At 42.2% G+C, this 23,851-nt stretch overlaps 1 protein-coding gene across 28 annotated transcripts in view; it reads right to left on the reverse strand.

Moving 5' to 3' along the window:
- Positions 1 to 23,851, reverse strand: part of COBL (cordon-bleu WH2 repeat protein) — a 102,523-nt gene that overhangs the window by 38,702 nt on the left and 39,970 nt on the right. For 18 of the 28 annotated variants that reach the window (XM_083473091.1, XM_083473114.1, XM_083473095.1 and 15 more), the window contains 4 exons: positions 22,935 to 23,026; positions 20,692 to 20,778; positions 15,940 to 16,134; positions 1,115 to 1,235 (listed from right to left, as the gene is read on the reverse strand). In XM_083473091.1, coding sequence (XP_083329217.1) covers positions 1,115 to 1,235; positions 15,940 to 16,134; positions 20,692 to 20,778; positions 22,935 to 23,026 — 495 coding nt within the window. Of the gene's footprint in view, positions 1 to 1,114; positions 1,236 to 15,939; positions 16,135 to 20,691; positions 20,779 to 22,911; positions 23,027 to 23,851 lie in introns of all 28 variants that reach the window. The other 10 variants (XM_083473092.1, XM_083473105.1, XM_083473103.1 and 7 more) reach the window with 1 other exon arrangement.

The following is a 23,851-nucleotide window of genomic DNA, read 5'->3' on the forward strand; positions in this document are numbered from 1 at the left end:
GCCATTCAAATGGTGTGTGTGTGCTGCATCCTGTGATTGATTGTGCAGGCCAGGGCTTACCTGGGCCCCCTCAATATATTATTCAAGATGGTACCCCTTGTGAGAACAGTAAGGTTATAACATCCAGAGAGAATAAAGAGATGTACAATGTTCTTAAAATAGTCCTTCATAACAATATTCTTTCTAGATATATAAACAAGCACATCAGTGATACCCAAGCTAATGGATTTCTATTGCTACTTAAAAATTGGAACACTAAATGAGGTAATTTAGTGAAAATAAATATAGACATAAAGCCAAACGGTTTCTTCCAAAATGGGAGGCATTTATAATGTAAGCAATTAAGAGTGTTCATTTATGCATGTACTGGTTGCTTTAGGGAACATGAGGCCATCAGATGGAATCTTAAATGCATCACAGAAGCTGTAACTTGATTAATTTAATGTACTGGTTGATTACTGCTGCTGTGTATGATTTCTCTCATAGGTTTTAGCAATCCATCAAATGGCAACTTGCTAAGGATGCGACTAAGTATACTACCAACTGATTGTGAAGAATTTTCAGCTGAACCAAATTAATTCGAAATTTGGAAAAGTATGCCCTTTTTTTGCCCAGGACTGATTTACAACTTATTATTTCTAGACATGGGACAATTTTGCCCATAATATCCAATATATACTCATAAAACGACAACCATTAACTTGGGTTTTATTGTACGTGTATATATTCAATATACACCACTTTTCATAAGTAATCTCTGTAGCTAGATAATGGTGGAGGAATGTTGTCTGAGTACCTAAGAAAGGAATGTTAAAGCACCAGGAGAGTGCTGTTTAATATTCAACATTACAATGAAAACTGAAATATAACCAATTATTTTACACCATATGTTACACACTCTATCTATCTACTCCAGCAGAGTTCTTCAACCAATTCATAAAATATAGATTATTTCTTATTTCCAGACTTTCATTCTGTTATGTTAATAATTTTCCAGATTACACTGTTTCTTGTCCATGTGGGTATATGTTACTATTAGTACCAATATATCACACAACTTGCAGATCAGCATAAAGCACATGCGTCAGGTGCAATCATAACAAATTGTTCTTACCAACGGTGCTTTTCCTCTTGTCTTCCATGTCTTCTGTCCTGTTCTGTATTGGAGGAGTTGGTGGGGGAGGGGCACGCCGTTTCTTCTTCTGTAAATCATTTTGCGATTCGCTTGGGGAAATCTGCCAAAGATGTGAGGGGAGCAAAACGGTACTAAGCATTTGAACTATTGCTTTTGGAGAACCATAATTATCTTCAACACTTTCAATATGTGTGTATGTTTCAAAATGGCGTTATGGGCCACAAAATGGGGTCTTGTAAATCTCTCAAAAATGTTGCCTGTTTTGGAAAAAAGCTACGTATTACAGCAAATAGAATAGCAGAGACTCTTTTTCCCAATCACAATTCACACTCCAAGTGCTGGCTGTCTCCTGGCCTTTGCAGAATGACCATGAGAAAGACTTGGGGAGATTTCTTGAGGGACCCTAGTTATGGGTGATTAAATCATTGTGGACATAGTTAGCTGGGTGTGCGAAGGGTGTGCAGACCACATGGTGAGTTGCCTGCCTGGTGAAAAGGTTTTGGATGTTGCATGTTGTCTATGTAGCCTGGTGGGCAGTGCTGGGAATGTGCCAGTGGTGCCTATTTGGGGCAATAGAGAGCTATTTGCCACCAAATGTACACATTGGAGGTGTGCACTGTCATTCTTGCAATGATGGCCATGCCTGCAGACACACATTTGTCACATCACATTCGTTTTTTAGGTGCACAGTTAAATCACCTCAGAAGCACACCTAGCTATTAGATATATTTGTCATATATATGTACTAGTTTCTCAAGACCATTTACCTCCTTGTGAATTTGGAATCTATTTCTTGAAACTTTGGGGAGGTATTTGCTGCAGTGCAGATGTCTGACTGATTTCTGTGTACATGGGCTGCGATCCCAATAGCCCTTCCATTCCAAGAAAGCAATTTCTCTACATGACATGATAAGGTGATGTCTGCCCTTAACAGCTGCAGTTTCCTAGCATTCTGGAGCTTGAGTGAACATGGGAAGCCTTTAAACGCAACATGTTCAACCAAAAGGGGTTTTGTGTGTGTGGCTACTTGAATGTAGTCCTTAGGTCTGGGGGTCACGAGTCTGGAGATAATTCTAGCTTACCTTGCACAGCTGGTGCAAGGATCATCGAGATGAAGTATGTGGAGTAATTTGCAAAAGGGATATAGAAATGCTATGCTCTATTGCATGACACTGCTTTTGAATTATGGTGCTGGAGGAGACTCTTGAGAGTCCCATGGACTGCAAGAAGATCCAACCTCTCCATTCTGAAGGAAATCAGCCCTGAGTGCTCACTGGAAGGACAGATCCTGAAGTTGAGGCTCCAATACTTTGGCCACCTCATGAGAAGAGAAGACTCCCTGGAAAAGACCCTGATGTTGGGAAAGATGGAGGGCACAAGGAGAAGGGGACGACAGAGGACGAGATGGTTGAACAGTGTTCTCAAAGCTACCAGCATGAGTTTGACCAAACTGCGGGAGGCAGTGGAAGACAGGAGTGCCTGGCGTGCTCTGGTCCATGGGGTCACGAAGAGTCGGACACGACTAAATGACTAAACAACAACAACATTGCATGACAGAGTCTGCATACTTCTGTGTGGCACCTCTAGTTAAAAGACTGAGAAGTCTAACTTATCTAATCAAGGTCAGAAAGTCACGAAGTTCTTTTTCATATGGCCATCACAGCTTAACTCAATACGCACAATGTGGTCTTGTTCCATTTCACACATGCAACTTAGTACATGACAAGTACACTATATAACTTAGTTCTGCATCATATATATCGTTATGTAGGTGGTGGTAGATTTGCCTTCCTCAATTTGTTCTACTCTTTTCTGTACATTTTCCTGTACAACCCCCAGGTATGGTGCTTTGCTCTCGAAATATTTCTTGCAATGCGCGCTTGTATTTTTGCCATATTCATGCTGGAGAGCCACCATCCATCAGGGCAGACATTTACTGCCTAGCATCAGGCAACTTCAAATGTTCACATCCCTCCCCCACTCTCTGCAACACTTAGTCCTGGGCTGAATGTGTCTGCCAGGAAATGATATTCATAAACAAATTCCCTATGTTCAATGACTAAAGTAGTTTTGATTTCCTCTCTCTTTTCACCCGAGGAAGTTACTTTGCAGCACCAAATATTTTCACATGCACTGAAATGCGTAGATTACACATGTCTGCGTACGTTTGTTTTGGCAAGAAAAAAATGTGGCTTCCTCTATTTCCCTAAATACAGTCCTTTTTGTCACCATCACTTAGAAAACAAGGAACAAACTCATGCAGAAACCTCCAAAACCCACTAGACTTTAATTTGGATTCAGGATTAAAATTTATTTCCAACAATGTTTGATGCTTTTGTGTAAAGAAGGGAAATAACTTTCAATTAACTTATTTCATTTATATTCTGCCTCTTTCTTTTTGGAACCAAAGGTGAGTTCCCAGGCACTTTTATCTTTTTTAAAAAATTAATTTTATTAGAATTTTAAAAGAGAGCTACAGAGGATATTATCCAGTATCTTTTTTATCCAAACTAAAGCGTTAATCTGGAAAAAAACAACCAACACAGATCCAGAGGAAGAGAGAGAGAAGAAGAAGAAGAAGAAAATAAAATAAAGAGAAAGAGGTAGAGATTGAGAGATAGAGAAAGGATTAAAAGGAAAAAAATAAAGTTAAGAAACTAAAGAACTTTAGACTCTTTGCCTGTCAGCTACATTATTCAACTCGTCCACTCCAACATAACACCCTGCAAGACTACTTTCTATAAACCAACATTATCTTCAGCCTTTAAACCCAAATGTCATTACAGTGGTACCTCAGGTTACATACGCTTCAGGTTACAGACTCCACTAACCCAGAAATAGTACCTCGGGTTAAGAACTTTGCTTCAGGATGAGAACAGAAATCGTGCTCCAGCAGTGTGGCAGCAGCGGGAGGCCCCATTAGCTAAAGTGGTGCTTCAGGTTAAGAACAGTTTCAGGTTAAGAATGGACCTCCAGAACGAATCAAGTACTTAACCCGAGGTACCACTGTACTTCATTTTCTTTTCCACACAAGAAGTCTATAACAGGTTTCCAATCTTTAGTAAATGTTAACCATGACATGTCAATTTTGCCATCTCAGCCAACTCCAAACCATTCCTCCATTGGCTAAGACCAAGTGTAGCAGCCAGACAGTCTCTTATCCAAGCCCTGACTAGACCAGGAACTGCTCAGCTTCAGAAAAACTTTTGCATCCTGTGCCTTCAAACCAAATCCTGACACTAAAAGATTCAACAGTGCACTGAGATCCAATGTAATGTTGGCATGAAAAGTGGGAGATTTGGCACTGTTCTGCAAGCTACAGTGGTGCCCCGCAAGACGAACGCCTCGGAAGATGAAAAACTCGCTAGACGAAGGAGTTTTTCGTTTTCTTAGCCGCTTCGCAAGACGCATTTCCCTATGGGCTTGCTTCGCAAGACGAAGCTTGCCCCGCAATCTCCGGGGATAGCGGGGAAGCGCAGCACGTCTTCCCCGCTGTCCCCGGACCCCTTTTGAACCAAGGGGCGGCAACGGGGAGAAGCGATTCTCCCCGCTGCCCCTTCCCTTGCTTTAAAACAGGTCCTCTGTCCCCGGAGATTGCGGGGCAGGCAACGGGGAGAAGCAATCTTCTCCCCGCCGCCCCTTGCTTTAAACAGGTCCGGGGGCAGAGGGGAAGGCACGCGGTGCTTCCCCTCTGTCCCCAGACGGTCTCCATAGGAACGCATTGATTGATTTTCAATGCATTCCTATGGGAAACCGTGCTTCGCAAGACAAAAAACTCGCAAGAAGAAAAAACTTGCGGAACGAATTAATTTCGTCTTGCGAGGCACCACTGTATTATTATTACACAAATGCAGCAATAGAAAAACCTGAATACAACAGGTAAACGATCCACAACACTTTTGCCCGTGTAAGACACCCTTTGGATTTGGTGGCAAGAACAGGGTCCTTGCTCATGGAATGGCTGCTGTGCCAGGGGGCTGCCACAACCAGATCAACCCCCCTATGTTAGATTTCATTCATCGTTATTTGCTAAGTTCTCCTAGGACGTGAGTGTGTAAATTAATGAAACTTCATTCATAAATGAGTATTACTATACTGATACACCCTAGATGCTCATGCATCCCGGTCAATTTGCAAGCACTTTTAAATTAGGCACAGGTTTAGCAGCATGCTTCTTTAATACAATGCAAGATTCAACAGCAGCATCCCTGTTTGATGCCCATCCAGCCTCTGCAAAAGTCCTGTTGCTTCAGTGGCAGCTAGTCTTCTTGAGGGGAAAAGCAGTATGTCAGCATCACAGCATTACATTGGGAAACATTCTAGGACGGGGTAGGCAATCTAAGGCCCGGGGGCCGGATGCGGCCCAATTGCCTTCTAAATCCGGCCCGCGCATGGTCCGGGAACCAGCGTGTTTTTACATGAATAGAATGTGTCCTTTTATTTAAAACGCATCTCTGGGTTATTTGTGGGGCATAGGAATTTGTTCATTTTTTTTTCTTTTCAAAATATAGTCCAGCCCACTACATGGTCTGAGGGATGGTGGACCGGCCCACTGCTGAAAAAGGTTGCTGACCCCTGTCTAGGAGTTTGAAGGCCAATTCACAGTTCAGGTTTTGGGACTCTGGTATAAACAGCACACCTGGATTTAAATGGCAAAACACACAGGTAACATTCATTAATTGTGAATGGCACATGTACATTATAAGTTGGATTTTGGAGAAAAGTATGTTCCTGCCAACACTTTTGTTGGTGAAAATCCCACTTTTTAACTATACGTGCCATTCACAATTGATGTGCATTCTTCCATTTCAACTTAGGCACTTTTTGGATGCAAGTTCATGATGTTATCTCTTAATGGTTTAACTTCTCCTAATGACCATTTACTTCAGTTCTTTCCAAACCTACAGATGACAACTGATGGAAGGAAACCTCTGAAAGTCACCACAGAGCTCTTAGGTTTTTCAAAATCCTTTCTTTGTTCTTGAGAAGGCAGCTTATATTACCTTGTCTGGAACAGTCTGGGAAACCCTTACAAGGGATTCAAAAACTTTTGCGTCTTCTGCTTCTCATGCAATATTATCTGCTTTCAGAAAAGTGCAGGTCTTCTAAAATCTCAGTATGGCCTACACGCCTGACAAGCCTGGTGGACTTTGGTTTATTTGCAGAACATTTCTATGCTGCCAAATTACAAAGCTGCACAGAACAGTATGTTCAGGTTCTGATCATCTTGTCAGCTCTGAATGAAGGGCTTGGCGGGGACTGTATGTGGAGGGGTCAAGCACTTGTATCTTGATCTCGGCCAGATGGTACTTTATGGTCTTATTCCCAAGAGAGGTACCAAAGAGAGGTTTGATAAAACACCTGACAGCTGCTCCATAAACTACGGTAACTACCATAAGAAACTGTACTATTGTAAAATTCATAATACATTTCTGGCATTAGGGAGCAGGGGAAACTAAAAAGGTTTTCTTATACGCATAGTGAATTCAAGGCTGTGACTTAGATCCTTTTGCCAACAGACAAGACCAAGCTTTCTGCACCTTTTCTGCATGAAAGTAAATATATCTGAGAGAGGACAAACTTTTGTCTTTGCTACCGCCTTTTGCTTTTGAGTGGACATGCTATTACCTCGGTACAGGTACACTAAAATCCCTTCTAAAAAAATCTCAGAGGAAAAAACAGTCGCATGCAAACCAACGAAGGCCAAACACAGCTTCAAAATGAACCAGGAAGTCTCCATTTTTGCTGTATGGAGAAAGGAGTTCCTGGGTTATGTTGGTGCTGTTTTGGGTTCTTCTCCAATATGTGTATAACTCGGAATTCATGCCTAGCACTCATCGCTGCTGTTTTTCTAGAAAAAGAGGTGCCGAAACTCACAGTGAACTTGTTAGTGACCGAGAGGTGCCAAAACTGAGTTCTGGTGAGTTCCCACTGAAAAAAGAGTCCTGGCACTTGTCAATCAGAGCTAAGACTTCACTTATTGGCTAAAACACTGAGAAGTGCTCATACCTCACAGAGCATTTGCTTCAAATGGTGTCTGCCCATTTTGTTGCACAGCTTTCATTCTAAAAAAGCTAGATGCTTCCTTATTTTCTGAATGAATGCTCAGAGCCTTTTATAGGTTCTGGGCCTCTTACAGCTGAACCTCTCCATTCCCTCTCCTGCTCCTACTCACATGAGGAAGAAACATCTTTGATAAGCTGAAGAAGAAAAAACAGCATAAAGAATTATCAGAGGAAGGGCTCGAATGAGTTGGAAAATATTAATTTAATATTTGCAACCGTATAAATTGCCACTGGTGGTGCACCTCAGGATAGGCAGAAAGGATGTGTATTATTATGGATTAGACCTACAGAAAGAAGACATCCATCCTAGAGAATTTAATGGTGTTTTAACCAGAACGTATCCTGAGCTTACACTCAGAAATCACTTCACAGTCGACAGGAGACAGAGAGGAGATATGATGGCCATCTTCAAATATCTTAAGGACTGCCACATGGAAGATGCAAGCTTGTTTTCTCCTGCTCTGGAGGGGAGGACTTGAACCAATGGCTTCAAGTTACAAGAAAGGAGATTCCAACTAAACTTCAGGAAGAACTTTCTGACAGTAAGAGCTGTTTGACAGTGGAATGGACTTCCTCAGAAGGTTGTGGTCTCTCCTTCCTTGGAGGTTTTTAAGCAGAGGTTGGAGGGACATCTGCCATGGATGCTTTAGTTGAGATTCCTGCATTGCTGGGGGTTGGACTAGATCAGGCATAGGCAAACTCGGCCCTCCAGGTGTTTTGGGACTACAACTCCCATCATCCCTAGCTAAGAGGACCAGTGGTCAGGGATGATCGAAATTGTAGTCTCAACACATCTGGAGGGCCGAGTTTGCCTATGCCTGGACTAGATGATCCTTGAGGTCCTTTACAACTCTATAATGTTATGACCACATGCTTAGCAGGAGAACGCTGATGGTTGTAAGCCTTGGTTTTACATATTTTGCTTTTTTGTTCTGCTGTAACTTTTGACTTTGGATCAATGTTGTGAACACTTCATTGTAGGGAACACTTTCCAGTGGAAATATTTTGTCAGCAAAAAGGATGGGCGGGTTAAGATTAGTTATCTCCTTGACACCTAAATCAGAAAACACCATCAGGAGACTTGTGTTTGTTTTTGTCTTCCTTCAGATAGGAAGGGAGGTTTCCTTTGATTGCAAGGTCTTGTGTGACATATCATCTTAACCTTTCTCGCCTAACACATTTCCTTTGTTCCCTCCACGTTGAATGGCATCTCTCGTGCATCTAATACTCTCCTGTGAGTAAGAATAGGGTTTTTTCTCATTTTTGAGGCAGGATGCTGTGAATCAGTTTCTCCCATTTGGAGCAAGCGATGGCTCAGGATGCACATTTCCTTCTGCAAAGTTTTCCAGTCTAGCTCCCAGTTATTTTAAGCTCCTTCAGGATAGGAAGCCTAAGTCAGTTTCCATTGAAGAAGCAACACTGATGGTGCTGTAAAAATAATAATATGAACTGACATCTTGCAGTCAGTTGCAAAATGGGACTTAGTTCTTACTTGCTAATATACATAACAGAGGACCCAGTGAGGAGAGGTTCACTAAGGAATTTGTTGCAGAGTAACACTTTACTCTAAATCATTTGAAACTACTAACTGTAATTCATTTGCTTTTATTCATTTATATACAAAATTCCAGCCTATGTTCTACTCAGGGCAGCTAACAAATAAAACCAACCATAATAATATTATTTATTTATTTTTACTATAAAATGGTAAAAACACAGATAAGTTTCAGGTGCCAAAGCAGCATCAGATTTTTGCCATATGGTGAAACACCATAAAAGAAGGGAGACTGACCAATTCTCTTGGGCCAAAGAATTTCACAGTTTAGCTACTGCCACATAGAAGGCCCTTTCTCTAGTCTCTCCCATAGCTGGAATATGGAGAAGAGCCCTTCTGCCAGATCTTACCACATAGGCAGAGCGCTATAGAAAGAGGTGGTCCCGAAGTGCTGGTGCCGAAATTTAAAGCCCTAAACAGCCTTGGCCTTGTATACCTGGAGCGTCTCCACCACCATCATTCAGCCTGGACACTGAGAACCAGCACTGAGGGCCTTCTGGCAGTTCCCTCAATTGCGAGGCTACAGAGAACCAAGCAGAGGGCCTTCTTGGTGGTGGTGCCCACCCTGTGGAATGCTCTCCTATCAGATGTCAAGGAGATGAGTACAGTGGTGCCCCGCAAGATGAATGCCTCACAAGACGGAAAACCCGCTAGACGAAAGGGTTTTCCGTTTTTGAGCTGCTTCGCAAGACGATTTTCCCTATGGGCTTGCTTTGCAAGACGAAAACGTCTTGCAAGTGTTCCGTTTTTTTCCCGCTTTCCCCCCCTTTTTCTAAGCCGCTAAGCTGCTAATAGCCTTTTAACCGCTAATCCGCTAAACCTTTAATAGCCGCTAATAGCCTTTTAGCCGCTAATCCGCTAAGCCTTTAATAGCCGCTAAGCCTTTAATAGCCGCTAAACCGCTAATAGCGCTAATCCGCTAAGCTGCTAATAGGGTTGCTTCGCAAGACGAAAAAACCGCTAGACGAAGAGGCTCGCGGAACGGATTAATTTCGTCTTGCGAGGCACCACTGTAACTATATAACCTTTAGAAGACATCTGAAGGCAGCGCTGTATAGGGAAACATTTTAATGTGTAATGTTTTATTATGTTTTTATGTTAGAAGCCGCCCAGACTGGATGGGGCAACCCAGTTAGATGGGTGGGTACTACTACTACTAATAATAAATAAATAATAACATAACAATACAGTAGCTTGAAACTAAGGTAATTAAGGCTTTAAAGGTCATCACAACTACTTTGAGCTGTGCCTGGAAACAAGTCCGTAAGCAGCGCAGCCCTTGAAGGGCAGGTGTAATATGACTTTGTACAACAAAAACTGAAAAGTATAGTTTTTGTAAGAATGCTGAGACAGCTTTGTTAGCGATCCCTAGCTATCCTCTTCACAAAACTACCATCTCACTTTTGCTTGGTTGGCAATCAGAACACAAACAGGATTGAAGCTTGTTCATATCTGTAGCCTAGACATGCTTGTGTGTGAGTTGTTTTACTATAAGCTGCCCTGAGACTCATGCTTGAAGAACTGCCGATAAATAATATAAATCACAGCGATAAATCAAATAAATGAATATAAATCATAGAATCAAAGAATTGTAGAGTTGGAAGGGACCACAGGAGCCATCTAGCCTCAGCTTTCTATTTTGTAAAGAAAACTCATGTTTATCCATGTATAAAAGACACTCACGCATAATAGAACCAAATTCATTGTCACAAAGGAAAGACAAGTCGCAAGTGACAGATGAAATTTACTGAATGTATATGAATTCATATAGAAGATGCTCCCTCTGCCAGTTGGGACTCTTCTGGTTTTGTCAAGGAAACAGAATGTGTTTCTTTATTTAATCTAAAAAAGACAGCCTTAGCACAGTGGCTCATAGAATCCTATCCTCTCTAATTAATAGAAGAAGAGAGAAGAGAAAGAAAGGAAAAACTCACTTCCAAATAAGTTCAATGGGACTATATTAATGCCAAAGCATTACACTTTTATTTTATGTTTTAAGAAAAATCATATCTTTACAGCACAGGTGGACAACCTGTGGCCCAGCGACCACATGGCTCCCAATCTCATTGTATGCAGCCCCTCTGCTTCCTGAAACTGCTCTATTTTTCCATGCCACCAGAGTTCCTTCCTTCCTTCCTTCCCTTCCTCTATGTATCCCTCCTAATTTTTCTCGCATTTAAAAGTGTTTTTCCTCTTTCTATGGCTGGAATGTAGCCTGCTGTATAAATGTAAGTTTCACATCTGTTGCCCAACCCACTGCTTGCCATTAGCTTTGCCCATGAGGAAATACCGTCCTGAAGCAGCAGATGTTTTCCCAAACATCCATGCAAACCTTGACTTTACTGCACTTTGCAGATATTGTGTCTTTTTACAAACTGAAGGACTGTTGGAGCTCCTGCTGCTCCTTATGAAGATATTACGACTCATTGAAGGCTCAAATTATTGTTAGCATATTTTAACCATAACGTATTTTAAAATTATGGTATGTCCATTGTATGTTAAAACATAATGCTACTGCACACGTAAAAGACTATAGTGTAAACATAACTTGTATATGTACTGGGAAACCAAATATATTGTGCGACTCGCTTCATTGTGTGATATTGACTCTACTGTGGTGGTCTGGAAAGTCATTTCCCTTCCCAGGGAAATGGAGTTGCAGGCTGGAGATGAGCCCGCCCCATGCGTGGGGGTGTGGCTAGCCCCCGTGTCATAGGGAGTCCCCTCCGTGTCACGCTCCCAGGCTGACCAATCTGAGTGGCAGGGGGTGTGGCATGCTCTATTTAGGCAGCCCACGGACAGAAACTTGCCCCTTTTTCTGGTTCCTGCTCACGCAGTTATCCCTCGCTCCCTCCCGCCCTAAGATTAGGCTCTTATCCTTTGACCTTGCTATGGACCTCGGTCATCTGTCGGAGGAGTCTGGTAGGAATTTTTTCCACTTGGCATACTGGCACCAGCCTTTTGGTTTTTAGCCTACCTCGAAGCAAATCATCACAACTTTGTAAGGTTTGGTGGTTAGGCATTCGAGTATTAGGTTGGAAGGGAGGGGAGGTAGTGGCCATCACCTACCCCTCCTAATTCAAGGGTATTCCGTTAAAGGAATCCGGGAGACGTGAACCTGTCCGAAGCCCAGGCAGGCTAGGGCCATGGCATGGCCCCCTATCGGTGACCCTGGGGGAGCTCGAATTGGTTTGCATCGACGGGGCTCCCCCTACTGGTAGTTAACCCTTCTGAGACTTCCTGCAAGTGGGCAGGAGTCAGATATAGGCGATTCAGTTCCAATGCCTAAGCCAGGGGTCTGCAACCCGCGGCTCCGGAGCCGCATGTGGCTCTTTTACATCTTTGCTGCGGCTCCGGGGCGGATACTAGCGAAGGGAGGAGGCGCATTGTGCGCCCCGACACTCCTCACTGTGGTGGGCGCTGTACTGGCTGTGATGTCGCATGGGGGCGGTGCGTGCGTTTGTCACGCACCGTCCCGACGTCACCTTCCCGATCGCTGTCAGATCGTGGCTCCGGAGATATATTTGTTTTAAATGTCGCAATGGTTTTGGGGCTCCCAGTTGTTGTTTTTTCTTCGGAAACGGGTCCAAGTGGCTCTTTTTGTCTTAAAGGTTGCAGACCCCTGGCCTAAGCCAATACCACTCACATTCTGTAACCAATAAAGTTGTGTCCTTTTTTAGCCCATTAACCTAAAATACTGGTGTCAAGTGTCTTCATTCCAACAAAGGGGAGGGTTTGGGGCTTTGCCACGCAACTGAACCTACAGTATCTCCGAGGTATGCCTGAATACATCTGTTACCTAAAGATATATTTCTCTGTTAGCAGTTAACCAGCGGGATGGCTGGATTGGCTCCATCAATTCACCTGTGCAACTCCAGGCTCATAGGTGCCCGACCCCACTCCAGTCTTATCCAGGTAAGCTGCAGCAACACGGAGCCAGGAGGGCCGCTCTGCAGCTCAACTCCACCCGACAGACTACCTCTGGTTATACGTGAAATCCATTAAGAGCTTGGAACGGGTCTTCAAATAAATAGTTTTAACTTTCTTTGATAACTGAGCTTATTTCAAAGTAAATGTGTGCATACTACTGCAGCCTCAGCCATGCCTAACTTTAGGAAGATTAAGGGTCAAGATAAAGAGTTTCTTGATATGTGTACCTACCCTGTCACAGAATATGTTCAAAGCTTTATGAAGCCTATCATATATATTTTTTTAAATTTCTATTTTGTATTTTTTTTCTTGGTTCTTAAGAAAATGACTTCCACTGAGAAAGAATTTCTGTCTCTCCCTTTTTAAAATGTATTTTCCTTTTCCTATTAAAACAAAAAATCCTGGAGTCTCTCTGAAAATAAACATGTTCTCCCATTGCAGGATATTCCTGTTAGTAACAGTTGTACACAAATAAATGTCTGTAAACAAACATCTTATCTTTTTATGGAAGGAAGTCAATTAATAAGGAATTGACGTTCTTCCTTGGGGATGGAATGCAAGTTCATCCCCATAAACTAAAGAAATAAATGAACACGCTGGCATTTTCGCAGACTGGATAACCTACACACCTTTAAGTTTTGTCTGTTGGTGTTTCCAAACAAACAGTACCCCTGTTGCTTCCTTCCTGTATAATGCTGCCTTTTCTTCCTTTTCCCCCTGAGAGTTGATTTCCATGTTATGAGTTTCATTCCAGAGAGTTAGTCCTGTTGATGTGGAGTACAGTGGTGCCCTGCAAGACGAATGCCTCGCAAGACGGAAAACTCGCTAGACGAAAGAGTTTTCCGTTTTGGAGGTGCTTCGCAAAACAAATCTCCTATGGGCTTTTCGTCTTGCGAGTTCCTGCTGGTTTCCCCCCCCCCTTTTTCTAAGCCGCTAAGCCGCTTATCAGCTGATCCGCTAAGCCTCCTAAGCCGCTAATAGCGCTAATCCGTCAATGGGCTTGCTTCGCAAGACGAAAAAACCGCTAGACGAAGAGAATCACAGAACGGATTCTTTTCGTCTTGCGAGGCACCACTGTAAATTTATTCTGGTGTCTACATTAAGACAAACAGGTAGGCCAAACCAGATTCTGTGACTTAACTATACTGTACCTAAATATAAGCACATCCAGCAATGTTTTTGTCACAGAAGGAGCTTGCAAGTATACTCTCATAACTAAAAGCAAGGCATATGTAGCTCCTGGTAGATGGGGTGTGTAGAAAAAGACTTTGGCCTGTTTCTGGTTGTTGTTTTTAGTCATAAGGAATCTATAGCATTTAGCCTGACCTGTTGCATCCAGGCCTCAGCAATGCAAACTATTACAAAGAGAAAAGCTACTAAACTTCCTTTTCATAACTACATGTTCAGCTTTCATAACAATTCAGAGTTCCAGAAATACACAAAACATCACAAAATCAGGCTAAAGGTATTGATCTAAAATATTTTTGAACTTTCCTCATGGGCCAACATGGCTACTTTTGCTTTTTATAGAATCACACTGTTGTTAATTGCCCACTTATGATACCACCTCCTGTGTCTAATGAAATGGGTGTAGTTCTTTGATATTTTTGCTACAAAAATCTAACATGGGTACCCCTTTGGAATTCTGACTAGTACAAACTGTTTTTGGAACAGAATTTACTTATCAGACACAATATTATAAAAACACTATACTAGCTTTGATCATGCAAAAGTGCTCTGAAATTAACTTTATTTACGTCATCTCCCTAAGGACACTGTAATTTAGGGGCATTTTAGAGTACCTAAAATCCTTAACATGAAAGCAATGTCCTAAATTTTAGGAAGGTATGAAAAACTGGTACCCAGATCTAATAAGAAAGAAACCTTACTTTTTTGGGTCTGAAATGTAAGAAACGCCTTCATGACATGATCTACTTGGTGGCGGTCCTCCATTTGAGGAATGCCCTCCCTAGCGAGATGCATCACACTCCCTCACTGTTGACTTTCAGGAGAATTTTTAAAACTCTCCTGGCATTTGATGGCATTCCTGTTTACCTAAGCATTTGATGGTTGAAAGTTCTGTTCCCGGCCACCCTGAATTTAACAGTAAAGGTAAAGGTAAAGGGACCCCTGACCATTAGGTCCAGTCGTGGCCGACTCTGGGGTTGCGGCACTCATCTCGCTTTATTGACCAAGGGAGCCAGCGTACAGCTTCCGGGTCATGTGGCCAGCATGACTAAGCCGCTTCTGGCGAACCAGAGCAGCGCACAGAAACGCCGTTTACCTTCTACTTGCACTTCATGCTTTCAAACTGCTAGGTTAGCAGGAGTAGGGACCGAGCAATGGGAGCTCACACCGTTGCGGGGATTCGAACCGCCGACCTTCTGATCGGTGTAGGTGACTGCTTTTAAGAGTTTTAATGTTTTTAGAAAGTTGTTTTAACCTGTTTTTAGAAGGTTGCTTTTAACTATTTTAGCAGTTTTTATTGAATTGTTTTAGAGTATGGACATGTTTGCCGCCCAGGGCTCCTCTGGAGGAAGAGGCAGGATATAAATTTAATCCAAGGATCTAACTCAACAATAAAAGGAGCTCCTACCACTCTGCATCTCCTTCACCACCTAGAATGTTTTCATGTAGCCTAGGAATGTGTGTGTCACAGGAAAAGCATGGGAGACACACACACACACACCATAAAAGATCACAAGGTTCATTCAGATCTTCCTTTTCCTCTCAGAACCAGCTACTCAAAAATACGGAAACAGGGGTTTGAATCTACCGTGGGAAGCCTAAATATCGTGCCATGTGGTCACTGTGTACTTCCCAGAGGAGGAAGGAACACAAAAACATTCCAAGCCCAGGAGTTCCTTTCAGCATACTCCAGACATTTCTGTTTTGACTACTTAATCTCAAGCATTTTCTTGGCCAGGCATAGGCAAACTCAGCCCTCCAGATGTTTTGGGACTACAACTCCCATCATTCCTAGCTAACAGGACCAGTGGTCGGGGATGGTGGGAGTTGTAGTCCCATAACATCTGGAGGGCCGAGTTTGCCTATGACTGTTCTAGGCTGAATAATGATATGAAGACTAGCACTCACTGCTCTAAATGCCCCTAGGCCAAATTTTGCAAACAGGTTCATTTATTTAAAACACTTATATACTTGCCCTTAATCCAAATCAGGGTCCAGGGTCCAGCAAGGTATAGACTGTGCTGAGTTTTCATGATTCAGTTTGCACTTTGCTATACAGTCCTTACCTGACTCTGTGCTTTCTCTGGACTGCTCGTCTCCCCGCCCAGCATCTGAGGAATCACCACTGGGGGCGGAGGAGCTCTCCTCTTTTTCATTTCGGTGCTTCCAGTAATTCCTGAGATGTTCCCCAAAGACTGTGATGGACCCAAAGTAAAGGAACGTGAATCCACTGAAGAAGAATATGGAGCTGCTGCAACTCCCTGTAAGTAAATAAATTCACAACCTCATTAAAATCTCTTGAATATGACCTTTCATAGTCAGTCCCTAAAATATATATATATCTTGGGAGGGGGGAAATGCCCCCTCACACTAACCCATCTTGAACATTTCCTCTTGTGTTTTTAGATGCGTTAGATGTTGCTGCTAATACAACGTGTTGAAGAAATGAACCTATGCTGCCAATTCTCGTAGTAGACCAGTATAAAGTAAGCAGCACATAAGCGGCACACAAAACATTACCAAACCATTCTGTGTACTAAATCTTATATTAATAATCTAAAAATTCAGAGAGCTATGTACAAGATCTACTACAGAAGCCACAAACAGAAAACTCATTCAAATTGTGCCCAAAAGGAAGATTCAGTGTTTAAAGTTCCTTTAGCCAGGCTCCTGTAGATATCAACAAAGGTAAGTTTGATCAAACTTATCAACAAGACTTATCTAACTCTTGTGCGTCACATCACCAACACTTCGTTTGATTAAACTTATCCTCGTTGATATCTAACCCTTGATAGCAACATCATCAACACTTCGTTTGATCAAACTTACCTTTGTACGGAGCCTGGCTAAAGGAACTTTAAAGACTAAATCTTCCTTTCGGACACAATTTGAATGAGTTTTCTGTTTGTGGCTTCTGTAGATCTTGTACATAGCTCTCTCAATTTTTGGATAATTAATATAAGATTTAGTACGTAGAATGGTTTGGTAGTGTTTTGTGTGCCGCTTATGTGCTGCTTACTTTATACTGGGCTAATACAATGTGGCCAAATCTCCATGAAGAGGGAAGTCACTTTCCCACTTCCCTCACCTGTCTGGATCCCACCTTCTCCAAGGATGGAGAGCAACAGGCCAAGGGGAGCTGCGTATGCCAGTGTGTGAGAGCTGGGCTGATGCTGGAAGCTGGATACACAGAGACATGTCTTGCTGTGTGCTGGACTTTGGGGCTCCCCTGGAAACCTGGTGGGAAAATCAAAGGGGGTTCCTAGGCAGAAACTTTGTGCCTGAGCAGAATGGGGTACTGTCCCATGAAGGAGACAGGAGGAAGCTAATGGGAGCTGGTGGAGGCCTTACAAAATCACAGCATTTACAGCTTCACTCCATCAGAGATGGGCCTTCATTGGTATGCTCTAAACATGCCTCACTATCGTCTTACAGACATTAAAAATTCATGAAAAATATGGATTCAGTCCCCAAGAACTCATCCATGTCCTTTAAAGGACAAGGATAAATGTCTTTGAGCAAATATGTTAGAATTCTAAGAACAAAAATTTAATTCTAAATCATGCAAGAAGAACATGTTTAAAAATTAAAATGTAAACATGACATAAAAATGCCACTTGTGAATATCTTTGTATGCACTTGATTTCTTCTTATATCGCGTTCCATTCATACTAAATTTCCTTTCTTCATGACTGACACACAATGAAGCTTCCTTTCCAGTCAGCTAGTCACAAATCCTACAAGACAGTGCAGATATTACACCCCGACCCTTTGACAATGATACAGGCCAAGGCCGCAATTAACGCATGTGAACAGTGGAGACGCAAAAACTGAAATTGGCACCATCGACTTCACTAGATAAAATGTGATACGAATGTCTACCTTTTAAAAGCATGCGTAGTAGGGTACAGAAATATTCAGGAGAGGGTTACCTGGATTGGACAGCTTTAAAGGGGAATCGAGCAAATTCATGGATGATACAGCTGTCTGGATGATTACAATGGCTGGATGATTTCCAGTATCAAGAGGAGTATGCTTCTGAATACCAGTGGAAGCATCTCCCTCCCTCCTTCACTGGAGGTTTTTAAAAAGCTGGATGGCCATCTGTCATGGATGCTTTAGCTGAGATTCCTGCATTGCAAGGGGGCTGGACTAGACCAGTGTTTTTCAACCACTGTTCCGCGGCACACTAGTGTGCCGCGAGATGTTGCCTGGTGTGCCGTGGGGAAAATTGAAAAATTCGAAAGATTTTTTTTTAAAAAAATGTCAAATTTTCGCCCACTAGGCGGGCGCCAGACTGTGTCCACCCTATTTTCCATCCGTCCTGGGTGGGGATCAGATCGGATGGGATCAGAAGAGAGCGGACAGGCGGTCCGCTCTCATCAGATTCCCCATAGAGAGCAGCGGGGCTCTGACATCTCCCTCTCCGCACACAGTGCGGAGACGGAGCTGTCATCCGCCGGCTCAGCGGGGATCAGCGGATCAATCCCCGCTGAGCAGAGAACGGTCCGCAACGTTCGATTCCAGCCAGAATATCAGCTTTGTGTTCAGCCAAACAGGCCCAGGTTGCGCACTGAATAAAGTATTTTATAATTTTTCATATTTCTGTTTACTTACTATTTCATAATAAAGTAATTATAAAATACTTTCTTTGTGTTTATTTGATTCCTATTCAAGAGAATTACTTTATATATAGTCAATATAGGCACAGAGTTAAATTTTTTAGCATTTTCTAATGGTGGTGTGCCTCATGATTTTTTTCATGAAACAAGTGTGCCTTTGCCCAAAAAAGGTTGAAAAACACTGAACTAGACAACCCTTGAGGTCCCTTCCAACTCTACCATTCAGTGATTGCTACTGTACTCATCTGGCTGACCACTGGGAGAACAGCATTCTGGACTATATATACTTTTAGTCTCATCTAAGCAGGTACACCGGTAGGCTTGAGCTGAGAATCACACACCATCGTGGCTTATGATTCTTGTTATCAGAAAATACACAAGCCATAGTTTACTAATTCAGATGAAACAGCAAACTGTATCTTGGCACAAACTGGGATTGAAAATTGCTAATTTCTGCACACAAGAGGAGGAGGAAGTACAGTGGTACCTCTGGTTGCGAACGGGATCCATTCCGGAGGCCCGTTCGCAACATGAAAAGAGTGCAACCTGAAGTGCCATATCTGCACAGGTGTGCAGCGCAATTTGGTGTTTCTGCGCATGCGCGAGGGGTAAAACCCGGAAGTAACCCTTTCCGGTACTTCTGGGTTGCCGCGGGACGCAACCTGAAAATACGTAACATGAAGCAAACATAACATGAGGTATGACTATATACAAGTCCAAATCTCATCTGAATGTAGTCTTTCTCTGGCAAACTGTATGTTACCACAATTTCTCTCAGACAATTTGAACTCAGCTCAGATGCTCCACTAAACTTAGAAACAGACAAGACATGAAGTGGGAGATTCATTATAATTTTATTTTATTTTAAATATCAAAGTACCCAAGTGATCAGTTAGAAGTCTTTGTGCTCTAAGCCTCTTGTACTTGAATAAGGTCCTGATTTGGTTTTATTTAAATTTAGAATATTTAGACTATTACTCCTCTCCCATCCAAGGTTTGCTAATCTCTGTTGCCAGCTGCTCAAAATGTTTACATTTGAAGGACTCTATCTATATGCACTTAAAGAATCTCTACTCAGTATCTGATCTTAACAGATGCCAGACGGAAGGCAAAAAAATGTCGACTTCTGGAAACTCTTGATTAATTGCCTTGAATGTGTTTTTAACCCCAGTTGGTCAAATATATTTCCATTAGGATTTTAAACAATGCAAACCACAGTTACTACAACCGGCAGACTAGTATTATCTGAAACTCTGTGGATCCAACACAAAAACCTGGAGTTGTAATTCAATTATACCAGAGTATGTCATTAGCAAACTGAGATTCGACTAAATTTTATGTTAACTGTGCAATGCATATATTAATTACAACGCTGATGATCATCACCTCCCACTTTCATAGTCTGAATCCAAGACTATTTTAGCCATGCTAATGGATAGCAGGATTTTTGCTATCTTTCTTTGACCATTTTAGGTTTTTAGCAAATCTTTGCCCTTGTCCACCATTCCTTTCCAAGCTTTTGTAACATTTTATACGTGACAATCCTGTGCCAAATTGTCTGTTCCCATGGAACTTGTTAGCCCGACCCCAATATTTCACAAACCTGAATTCGTTGGGTGGGCGGGGTGTGTGTGTGGTACATCTGAGGGGGCAATAGAGGAGAGCCACTTGACTCAAATGAGAAGAGTCCATGCCAACATATAGAGGACATAAACAAACAAACAAACAAACTTTGGAACACTGATCTTTTTCATATATTTATGTTTCCGTACTACTTGATAAGTATATCCCAGGTCGATTTATTTTTATTGAATGTACTTTTCATGGTCTAATTTAATTTTAACGACATAAAGAAACTTGCTAAGTTGGTTATTGGGGTGTATTCCCTGTGGCGAGTATATAATATAATGGGGGGGGGAGAGAGAGAGAGACCTTGTTAGTCTTTTGCAGCAAAGCCACCAAGGGTCTAACACATTTACAAAGACTAACAAATTTAAATCATAAGGTTTTGTGAACGAAAAAGCCCCAAACAACTCTATGAGATAGTGAATAACCCCCCCTTCTTTGTTGTTGGTTAAACAGGACTGAGTTCCATCAGGACTATGAAATTAGACCATTGCACCTCACATTGCTTGCACTTAGTGCTTGATTAATATTATTGCATCAGCACCACCCAGAGGCCATGTTAGTACTTACATCAAGGTACAGTTCACTTTCTGTTGTGGACTTTAAAGGTTCTTCGCTGCCATAATCCCCAGCCGTCCTCATCGAACACTCTTCTGCCTAGAGAACAAATAAACACTCTATACGACCACTCCAAAAGTGGTAAATACATTACACACTGCTAGCTAAAAACAAGAGACCATTAAAACACACAGTGGATGGGAAAGCTAGGAACCATTTGCCTAATATCTGGAAAAGCAGGCCATGATGGGAGTTGAAACCAGGACTGGAGAGGATTCCAGTTCATGCTACATGCTGGAGTGAACCTTCCCCTTTTGCTCCCCTCAGACCCATGCTAGGCTCAGAATGCTAATCTGTGGATTACGCCACATAATCAATGGAATGAACTGTGTGTGGGTCCACACAGCATTTACGAGGTGACTGGCTCTTTATTTCTTCTGACAGAACCCACAGGAGGGGAGAGTCTCATTTCTTTTGGACCTGGTGCTCACCCATAGAGAGGAACTGACTGATGAAGCAAAGGTTTCAGGGAACCTTCGGAGGAAGTGATCATGTCCTCTTGGGTGTCATAATACAGAGGCAAGGAAAAGCGGAGTATAGTAAGATGTTCATTCAAGACTTGAAGAAGGCTGATTTCAAAAAGCTGACGGAACTACTGAGTGAGATTCCACGGTCAGAAATACTCAAGGAGAAAAGAGTGCAAGATGGATGGGAGTTTCTTAAAGGTAAAATATTGAATGCACAAAGGCAGACAATTTCAACAAGAAAGGAAAGTTGGAGGCCCCTAAAGAAACTGGTGTGACTGCATAACAAGCTTACGGATGAGCTGAGATGAAAGAAGGGTATGTATAAGAAAGGGAAGAAATCAGAAATCATGAAGGAAGAGTCTACAGAAGTAGCCAACAGTTGCAGGGTGAAGCTCAGGTGAAGCTCAGAATGAACTCAGGCTTGCAAGAGAAGTTCAAAATAAGAAAAATGTTTCTTTGGCTATGTTTGAAGCAAGAGGAAGAACAAGCAAGTAGTAGGTCCCTTGCATGGAAAAGATGGAGAAATGTTACTGGGTGCCAGAAAGAAGGCAGAACTGCTAACGCCTACTTGCCTCTGCTGTCATTCGAAAGGAAAGAAGGCCCAACCTGGTGAAAGCAGAATCATAGAATTGTACTAGATGACCCAAGTTCTTCCTGATGTTTAGTCAGAATCTACTTTCTTGTAACTTGAAGTAATTGGGTTCAAGTCCTATCCTCCAGAGCAGGAGTAAACAAATTTGTTCCATCTTCCATGTGACATCCCTTAAGATATTTGAAGATGGCTATCATATCTCCTCTCAAATCTCCTCTTCTACCCAACTCCTTCAACCGTTCCTCATCAGGCTTGGTTTCCAGACACTTGATCATCTTGGTTGCCCTTCTCTACACATGTTTCAGCTAGTCAATATTCTCCTTAAACTGCCGCGCCCAGAACTGGACACAGTATTCCAGGTGTGACCTGACCAAGGCAGAACAGAGTGGCACTGTTACTTCCCTTGATCGGGACACTCGACTTTTGTTGTTGCATCTTAGAATAGCATTAGCTTCTTTTTTTGCTGCTGCTGCATCACACTGTTGACTCATGTTTAGCTTGTGGTCCTCTAAGACCCCTAGATCCTTTTTGCATGTACTACTGGCAAGCCAGGTGTCTCCCACCTTATACTGCTTTCCAACTGCTCTTGCAATGTGCCTCTGAAGACTAGAGTGTGTCTGGAGTGGGGTGGCTAAGAAAACCATGGTTAAGCAAGGCTGTTAGGTTTATACATAGGGCCGAATCATAGTTAAAACAAACCACAGTTCAAAAAAACCATCAAACCATGGCTTCACATCATGGCTGGTTGCCAGAAAACAAAACCATTCTTAGTCTGCTGGGCTGAGTTTAGGTGTTCAAACAAACCACACACTGACTAAAGAAAACCACAGTGGTATCCTGTGTGAATTAGGCCACACCTGTTAAAATAAGAGAAAGTAGTTTCCTGCTATCCATTCTTAGAACAGGCATCAGCAGTCACTTTGATTCATTAAGTTTGATTACAGCCATATACCTAACAGGTACACAGCTATAAACATATACTAAGGAGGCATCATGGGGGGAGTGCACATGCGGCAATGGAAACAATTAGTTTAATAAATTAAACTAACTGATAGTGTCTGTATGGTCTTGTCATGGCTTTTGGCTAGTACAATAACGCTTATCTACATCTACAATAAATGAGGGGAGACATTTACCTTAATGTTCATTTTATTAGTCTTGAAAAATCCCAGAAATCGTTTCTTTTCTTTTTCTGTTGTGTCACAGCTGGTTGAGTATCTTCTTGTTTCTGTAACACACACAATGTGTCATAACTACTCCAGCACAAATAATCAATTAAAGAATTTAGAAATCAGCTTACTAACTTTGAGGGTAGAAATCAGTGCTAGTAGTACAGGACAATAGCAACATACACAGTGCTATTTCAACTTTACGCATTTGATGTCCGGTCGGTTGAAATCACACTAATTCAAAGCACAGAAGGCGGACAGCTTGAAAGTTCTTTTTGTACATGGTTTTTCCAGCACAGAAGGAGCTTTTAAGCTCTTTGCTTTGCTTACTGAGTTCTGGGGTGCTCTCGCAAGATCTCGTGGAAACTAGGGCCAGCCACATAAGATCTTGTAGGGTATCCCAGAGTTCAGCAAGCAAGACACAGAGCTTAAATGCTCACCACAGAATGTAACCCCTGCACAGGAGGAGATTGTACTGTACACAGATTTATACACAAATTCATTCTAATCAAAGTTACTGCAGTATTAATTGCTCACAGGAGGGAGAGGTCATGCATTGTTTTTCCAAGATACTGATTTAGACCTAACTTTACTTACTTGCATGTTAGCCTTAAACTTCGTTAGTAAGCATTCAGGATTAGAACCACTAATATTATCCTATACTCACTACTGTATTGAAGGAATGGGTTTCCCAAACCCAAAACTGACTGTGCAGGCATTTTTAAACTGCACCAAAATCCCCATTACTCCTTAGCTAAAATGCATAAACTTTAGCCGTTGAGCAAATGCAAAACAAGAACACAGCTCTCTCCCTTATCAGTTTGACGGCAAGACTGGCCTTGACTTTACCAGTAGAACAGATACAGACATATCTTATGTTCTGA

This window comes from Podarcis liolepis (genome assembly GCF_965112155.1).
Source record: "Podarcis liolepis genome assembly, chromosome: 13".
Taxonomy (NCBI): domain Eukaryota; kingdom Metazoa; phylum Chordata; class Lepidosauria; order Squamata; family Lacertidae; genus Podarcis; species Podarcis liolepis.